Source organism: Phytophthora infestans, genomic scaffold (assembly GCF_000142945.1).
Source record: "Phytophthora infestans T30-4 supercont1.33 genomic scaffold, whole genome shotgun sequence".
Taxonomy (NCBI): Eukaryota; Oomycota; class Peronosporomycetes; order Peronosporales; family Peronosporaceae; genus Phytophthora; species Phytophthora infestans.
This window is the reverse complement of record NW_003303726.1, coordinates 222,901-231,624: the sequence shown is the minus strand read 5'-3', so window position 1 is coordinate 231,624 and position 8,724 is coordinate 222,901. Positions and strand designations below refer to the sequence as shown.

Here is an 8,724-nt window from a genome sequence, read left to right as displayed (position 1 = left end):
GACGAAGAGCCCTCATCTCTCTCAGCGCATGGCACGATGGCTGTCATTCTTCTCCGAGTACAACTTCGTCGTTCACTACAAGCCAGGCAAGAATAACATCCTTGCGGATGCCCTATCTCGGCGCCCCGATTACGATCCACGCCGAGATTTGGGTCGTCAGTCACTTGAAGACGCGGACGACGACGAATTGGACTGCGCCACATGTGTGGCTGCAGGTGTGAACCTGATGACGGCGGTATCTCCAATACTTCCCCTGCGGGAAGAGATCTCTGCCGCGTATCGAGATGACTCGATATATGCCGGTATCCTGGAGCACCTTCGCACATCAAGTGATGCCACGCTAAAGACACTGAGCCGCTCCACGCGCGACTAGATTCACAGATACCAACTTGACGGTGATCTACTGATGTACAGTATCGATCGATTCGATGCTCCTCGCGTCGTTGTCCCCAACGACCCCGATCTACGCGCAAGAATTATACACGAATTCCATGACGCTCCAGTGGGTGGCCACTTGGAAGACTTTCGCAGCGGTATCCCGCGACTTCTACTGGCCTCACCTTTACAAGTGGGTGCGCAAGTGGGTCCGCTCCTGCGAAACTTGTCAACGCGTTAAGCCGTCACCGTCATCGCAAGCTCCGCTGCGTTCTCTCCCTCTGGCAACAGAGGCGTGGCGCTCTGTGTCAATGGACCTCATATTCGGTCTCCCACCCGATACTGACGGTCGTACTGGTGTTCTGGTCTTCGTGGATCGCTTTAGCAAGATGTGCCATCTCGTTCCGGTTCCGGACTCAATCACCGCGGCCGATACCGCGGTGCTCTTCGTCGACGCTGTCTTCCGACATCACGGCCTTCCTGAATCAATCGTCTCTGACCGCGATCCCCGATTCACATCGGCGTTCTGGACGAAACTCTTCGACCTCCTGGGCACCAAACTCCTCATGTCGACGGCGGCGCACCCGGAGACTGACGGGCAAACGGAACGCGTCAACCGCATGCTAGAAGATGTTCTGCGCAGTTATGCCCCGTCCTTCGAGAATTGGAGTTCCTTCCTGCCTCTTGCGGAGTTTGCACTCAACAATGCCGAGCACGCGTCGACGGGATTGACTCCGTTTTTCGTCAACAACGCGCGTCATCCACGTGTCCCCGCACAACTTGCTGTGGGCCAACCCACGGCGACTGATGGCTTCACTCTGAAGGGGGAGGAATGTGATAACCCTGCCCAACCGGTTCCGATACTGGTTCAACCACCGGTTTCCGGTGAGACAACGGTTCTGCCGTCTACGAGTTCAGCTACTCCTGCAGCAGACATCAACGCGGTGACGCGTTTACAGTCGAAGAAGATCCTCGCACCCGCGCAATCCACGTCGTCGCCGTTAGTTGACTGGACACACCGAACGCTGAACGCTCCAGCACAGCCCCACTCGACTGTGGCTAACTACGCGCCGAAACCCCCAGCGCGACCCGCTGACAAGGCAGCGGTATCCGACTTTGTCCTTCATCGCCAATCGGTTACCCGATTCGTCCGTGACGCGCTACAACTCGCGGTTGACAAGCAGAAGGAAAACGCTGACAAACGTGGCCGCAAGAACACAAGTGCATTCAAGATTGGTGAGCGGGTATTACTCTCAACGGATTGAATTCGTACCTCTGCTATTACGAACCTAGGCGCGAGCAAACTCGCGCCGCGCTACATTGGGCCATTCAAAGTACTACGAGTTATGGGTGATGCCTACACGCTAGACATTCCTACGTCGCTACGACTACACCCGACGTTCTACGTCGGGCGACTTAAGAAGTATCTTCCCGCGATGATCCCGGAGGCGGGACAGGAGCATGCGTTGAGCGGCCCTCACGACGAGCCTGTCGAGCCAGCGTCCCATCTGTCCCAGTTCCCCGCTCGCGCGGAAAAGACCCACTCCTCGGTCCGCCAAACACCTGCGCCTCCAGACTACGCAGTCGCTGCAAGAGTTCACGATTCGACTGCCGCAGACTACTCGCCGTCGCCTCGGCGTTCCGAGAGCTCTCAGCCGCCCGCTCGGCCTCCTCCTGTGTGTCCCGAGAAGTGTTCAGCGCCTGCTCAACGTCGTCCTGGTCAACCAGGTCGCGTCGAATTCCACCGCGACGGTCCTCCGCCCATCGTTGACTCGAATGGAGATACGTGCTGGATTGTGGACCGTATTGTTGATCACGAAGATCATCCCCGCGTGCGTCACTCGACCAAGTCGTCGGCTCAACACGCGGCTCCCGCCGCGCAGAAGTATAAGGTACGATGGCTCGGGTTTAACCTGCTGATGATACGTGGGAGCCTCGCGCCAACTTGCTTCGTGCCGTTCCTGATGTCGTCATCGACTACGACTCCAGCCTCGAGTCGAACGCGGCCGCGAGCGACCTCGCGGCGATCGAGAACGCGATCGACTACGTGCCCTTCGAGACGTCGAATGCGCAGGAGACGGGCTCCGTCGCGAACGCTGTCGGCGCGAGCCGCCGCGAATAGCCGCTTGGGTGAACTCGGAGAGTGAGCGCTTATACTTCTCGATCCAAGCGTGTTCGGTCGGCTTGAGCGGATACTCGACAATATGCTGATCCCACTCAGCTTGCGTCGGGCGTCGCCCGATGTCACACGAACTGCAACCTTCGCGTACGTTGACATAGCACAAACGGTCTTCGGTCCAAGCGTCGTCGCAGACTTTCAGGCGCAGATCACCGAGTGAATGCTCGGCTTGTAGGGCTTCGCGATCACCGAGCCAGCCGACGACACTTTCTCCAGCCTCATGCATCCGATTCCACCGTCGGATGAATGCGCACCATGATCTCTGCAAAGCTTCGTACGTCGCGCCGTCGAGTGTTTTGTTCCGGAGACGCCTGAAGCGCCGAAAGTGGTCCTGCATGGTGTCCAACGCGTCCAAGGTCACAGCCCCGGACAAGTCGTACAGCGCCCACGGCTTCATATCCTCGTTCATTACGCCGGGCCGAACCCCAAGTCGACTCACGCTCTCAGGTGCGATATCAGCGGTCCACCCACTGTTCAGCGTCGTCGCCGACGCTGGAGCCGTCCGCGTTGTTCCGCTTCCTGTCTGGTTCGCCGCCCCCGTCTGCTGCGCCATGTTGTTCTCGTCCGCGCAAGTTGTATTGTACTGCTCCTGGGCTTCGCAGGAGCTCCCGCCCGTCAAGTTCTTAAGCGTTCTCTTCTCCGCCATTTCCCAGTTTTTCCCGATTGTTCTCCGAAGCGCACCCCCGTTAGGTGATAAGAGTGATGTAATGGGCTCTCCTAAGTTACATATGTAGGTAGTTTTATAGGTTCTTTGTAGTGGTTCACACCATTACATAAGTAGGTAGATTTGCATTACAAAAGTAGGTGCAGCAGCACACGAGTAGCGTGTGCTGAACTGCCGTCACCTTATTAGTTGAAATATGGGGAGCCAGACCCATAATCAACCAATAAGGAGTTGACGTGTATTTGAGTGGTCAGATCAAGCTGCCCTGGACCTAAATAAAACTGAGTTGATTTTCCTTCAGACTAAGTACTTGGTTTCAGTATCACTGGACTTGTACGCTTCCTCATCACTACGTGTAAGCAAGTAGCGGACACCCCAGGCCCGTTACAGAGGTTGATAGCGCGTTTCTTACGCTTCCACATTGCATAACATGTATTAAAAAGTAAGAAACTACAGTAAGATATCGGCAGCGATATATTATATAGCTGCTGCTATTGATACGGAGAGGACAGCTTTACTTTAGCTGGCTGAACAGCCTAACCAATTTTATTACATTGGCGGTGTGCCTCCACTTAATTGCGCGATAGTTACCCTGAGTCGATAGTACACAGAGTGTACAAAATTTGGCGTACGTTCTGTAATAAGTGTTGCGTGAATGTTGCTAGGAAGAACCGGTTGGATCCGCAGCAGTGGTACAAACCACAGGGTCGTAATACCCACAGCTGGTCACTCGTCTACGCCACCTTCTCCAGAATAATCAGCAAGTTGGCCCAATAGCGATTCTTGTCGCTTTCGTTTGAACCCACTTGTCTTGGCTGTACATGCTGCAACAGCTCGTGGCTTCTTTTCTCGATGCGCATGAAGCAAGCAGTCGTCGTCTCTCTCGGCTGCACTTTGGACTATTCTTTTATTGCTTATCGGTCCCAACAGTAAGATAAAACATTTCTTAAACTTTTTTCGTAAGCTCATAAATATTTGCATCTCAAGTAATATTTCACTTTTTCCACAAAAAAATCAAATGTCCTTATTTTAACAACCTGGAGCCCCCATACTGTAGCTACTGTATAAGTATTTGGGGCAATACTAATCAAGATGGTTTGTGCAAATCCTTATGCGCCGTAACATCCGGAATCGGGGCTGGTCGGAGATTGTGTTTTTCTTTTAAACGGATCAGAATGCCACAGAGGCTTTGTGGCAGTAGTCACAGATTCTGAACTTTACCTAGTAGGGCTTCTCCCTATTAATACAAACACCGGCGAAGTTTCTCCTTCAAATCAAAGCATGATGGCTTGCAACTTGATCACTGACGGTCCACAAGAGAGACGGCGTCGTGGTCACCCCGGACGCCGTCTTGGCGTCGGTGGCAGTTGCTGTACATGGCCGTTCGTTGTAGCCGTGATCCTGCCGGTGCTGCACCGTCCATGACTTTCGCCAGTTGTTTGCAAGCCCCAGACCATTTCTTGATTTTCATCAAACCCTCCGCGTGAATTGCATGTCGGTTCTCCTGTACTTGTCGGGGGTTCTCGCGACGCTCGTTGTACTCGCCGCGCAACCGGGCGCTGTGGCGCAGAGTACCAGTCTCCTCCACCAGCGACACCTTCGCGATGTCGTGTCTTCGACGTGGCCGTCGCTGCGCTTCCATTTCAAAATTAAGCGCAACTGCATGGACATCTACGGACACAAAGACTTCTCCTTGTACGCTAACCCTGTCGTGTCTACTGACGAAACCAGTGTCCTCTATGACGTCTTCGCAACGTTTAACAGTGGCATCGCAGTGTACAACTACACACGAGTGGACGGTGTTCCATATTTGCAAACGACGGAGGAGGACACAACGACAAAGTGTCTGCCGTCCGATATGAACGATTTCCCACCAATCAACGCCATTATCTCAGCTCTCAGCGAAGCCACGCCCTTGTCAAAGACCAAAAAGTCGATCAAGTGTAGCGGTACGCTGTTCAAAGTGAAGGCGGACGATCTCAACTTCATTTTATGTGCGTCACCCAACGGTTTGGAGCTGTATGGGAGTGATATGGATATTACCGTTCGATATCGCAAACATCGAGTAAAAATCGTGGCACCAAGGAGTGATGAGGACTGCGAAGCTGAAGAGGTCTCGAGCTCAGTGTCGTCAATCGGAAGAGCTCTACTGACTGGGACAGAGGTACCTTTCGAAGAGGTACGCAACTTAAACCCAGAGCTGTCTCTACGGTCGAATGACGACGATAACGACGAATCCTGCTCGTGTAAGTCGACACCCCGTCCGTGTATCTTCATTCATGGTCTTGGCGTAAAAGCTGAAAATTTGGCACTTGAAGACTCGTTGCCATACTGGGGGAAAACTATCCAAGATCATGCTCCATGTTGTACGTCGATCAAGTTCGCACACTTGAATACAGTGAACTACACGTGGCTCAACGGAACTCAGCAGCAACAAGTGTGCGATCGCGCTCTGGCAGTAAGCAACAGCAGTACCAAACATGTTATTAAAGACACTATTGTCGTCACCCACTCCATGGGGGCTCTCATGCTTGCTGGCGCTATCGCTAGCGGGAGATGTAAGCTTGACTCAAGTTCAACGTGGGTAAGTTCAGCAGCGCCAATGATCGGAAGTATGGGCTCCGATTACGCCCAGGAAGTTTGCGCTGGGGACACCAATCTGATAGCTGAAAAGCTTGCCCAGTTCAAAGATCAATGTCCGGTACAGCAAGCCACTAAATCATTGGCGTATATGAATGGATCGTACAGCTCGCCAAGACTCAATAAGGCTTACCAGGTTGTTCAAGAAGTCTATCGGACACATGTGTCTGCGGTCATGTGCAGCGAGAGTTATTCTGGAATCTTATCGTCGTATCAAGCCAGTTTTTGGCTACTGGGCGAGATGATCCCACACAAGTCGAGCAAAAATGACGGCACTGTGGAATTCCAGAGCTGCGCCATGGGACTTGACGTGTCGGACTTTCAGAAAACATATAAAAGTCGCTTCTATCGGACCAAGTTGAATCATTACGACATGCAATTCCGAGCTGGAGACGCGTTCTGGAATAAGGCAAAGATGCCTGTCAAGTGGTTCGAGTGTCTTCTATAACCAAACACAGCACTGTTTTAACATGATCCTTTTATATTGAGTCGAACTCTTATCTCTTGGTTGGACGATAACTCTCGAGCTGTCGAGTGAATCAAAACTTAACATTGGTAACTAACCACGCGTCATGCCGGAGCAGTCACGTGGTTTCTTGCCATCGATTCGATGATCGTAAAATGACGAAAATCATCGTCATTCTGAGTAACTTGTTTCGCTCTGATAGACAAAGCTGCAGCTTTGAGATTTCTGTTACGATTTTTGGTCAGGACGGGAAAAGTACTTTTACAAGATTACAGAATTCTGTGAGTTTTTTTTTTTAAGTATGCGATCTTAATTCTCTATTACATAGTAAAAATGTAGAAATACCTGAAAGGCGCAATGACCTCGAAATCTAATACACCTTGAATATCTCAATCGTAGACTGTTAGATCTCGATAGCAACTACAAGCAAAGTAGCTGTAATAATTAATAAAAAATAAGGGCTGATCAGCTCGGCAGCTCCACTGGAGTGAGATTGAAGAAGCAAATCAGAATTTCGCCATACAATTTACGCAAAAGACATTTGCATGCATAGTAGATAAACCGCGGCTCAAAGTTCTGCTCACAAACACAAGGGTTAAAGTCAGCGAGCTGCAAGACCCGACGGACAACAGCGTGTATGCTTTTTGCGGCCCAATAGGTAAGGCTAGCAGCCATGCTCTGCAACGTTGCTTCGTTTCCGATTGCTAGCTACCAAGGGTGTCTCAATTCTCTAAAGAGCTACTACTTCTGACACAAATAAATTTCTGCGTCGGGCAGCGCTAGATGAGCACCCAGATCTAGCGTTTCCTGGTAGCTTTACTGATCAGAATCACTGAAGTTGAGCTCAATGATGTAAACGGCAATCGGTGTACTGTACTGGACGAGTAATCGAATCCGCATCTTCGTAGCGCGATGTACTGCTAAAGAGCAACTGTGGATGTCCAAACAGTTTTTAGCGACCAAATTGATGTTTCTATAAAGAGTAACTGTGGATGTCCAAACAGTTTTTAGCGCTCTTTGCGATAATTATTAATAATAAGTATAGCTATAAATTCAAATGCATTTGTCAAATACAAAATCGATATATCTGCATCAGACACTCTTCATTTTACATGTAAGCTTTTCAGCCCACAATTTGTTGCAATGACGTCGAGTTTATATGAAAGAGATACAAAGTATATTTAGAGTTGTGCTTTGGTCGAGAAAAGCTAAAAGCAGGCGGCTCTCGGCACATTTGTTTGATATTGTTAACCTAGTGCCTCGCGAAAGGATTAACCTCAACCCTAGAAATAGATGGCCAAAATGATTTTTTCATTTCGTGCCATGCATGGCGTGGTTAATGTGTTCTGGTAAGCATTTAACCGCAGTTCGTTCCTTGGCGTCGCCATAGCGCCAAGCACTGGTGTGGACGCTGATGTCCCTGATACTGACGGCATACGGTCATTCATTTAGCGAGGAAGCCTGCGCCTTGTGCGGCTACATCTGGATAGGCACGCTCGCTAGCATTGAAGAAGCGGCTTCAGGGGCGGAGGCAGCTAAAAATACAGAGGGGGGGGCTCGACGGTTAGGCATGCACACTCGGTCGTTTTAATATAATCAACCTTCAAGATGACCCCAAAGCGGCTTAAACGACGATGATCACCGCCTTCTTCGGCAAGCGCCAGCATCAGTCTTCAGATGCAGATAGTGAGAATAGTCTGCCAGCAGTACTCCACTAGTCAAACAACTCAGTCAATCCCGGTAAACAATGATCTAGAGGCGCAGGCAGCGAGAGCATGGTGCGTCGCTAACGGCATTCTAGACGAGCCGCTGGACTGACGAGCTCACGACTTCGTTCGCGTAGGTGGGGTCTGTTGGAATACATATCGGAGACCGTGAGGTAGCGAGAGGTCGAGTATCAGATCTGGGACCCGTACCAGAGGTATGACAAACTTGGAGGAAGTTACCAATTGCCGGTCGATGCATGAGACACAGGCAACAGCCTGCGAATGATGGTTAGAGTTAGTGAAGCCGTCTTAAGCATCAAATCTAACTTACTTTTCCTTTTCCACGTTGGTGAGCAAGTCTTCCTACGGATCGAGTTCAACTTCTAATAGGGTTCTGAGCCCAAATAACTACGGGATTTTGAACTGTGCGAGTGGTCCAAGATGGGAGAGCCGCTGAAGTACATCAGCGATGGAGGCCCGAAGAATTGGGACGGAAAAGACTGGCAGCAGTATAAGTGGGCGATGGAGATTGTATTCAGGAAGAAGAAGTGCAAGCGTATCGTGGACGGAAGTATGAAGAGGGATTCGCGCTCGACTGCTGAACGCGAGGAAGAGTTTGATGATCAACAATTGTCTATCATGCAGCTTATCGGAATGTCGTTGCCAGGGGACATCTTTCACCAGATTAGGAGCA

General features: G+C 50.8%; 1 protein-coding gene across 1 annotated transcript; it reads left to right on the top strand.

Annotated features, from left to right (window-relative positions):
• Positions 1–5,236: 5,236 nt before the first annotated feature.
• Positions 5,237–6,306, top strand: PITG_14794 (uncharacterized protein; the record flags this gene model as incomplete). The annotated part of the gene is made up of 2 exons (XM_002898956.1): positions 5,237–5,919; positions 5,995–6,306. The coding sequence occupies 2 exons, from the start codon at positions 5,734–5,736 to the stop codon at positions 6,304–6,306; spliced, it is 498 nt and encodes a 165-aa protein (XP_002899002.1).
• Between the last annotated feature and the right edge of the window lie 2,418 nt (positions 6,307–8,724).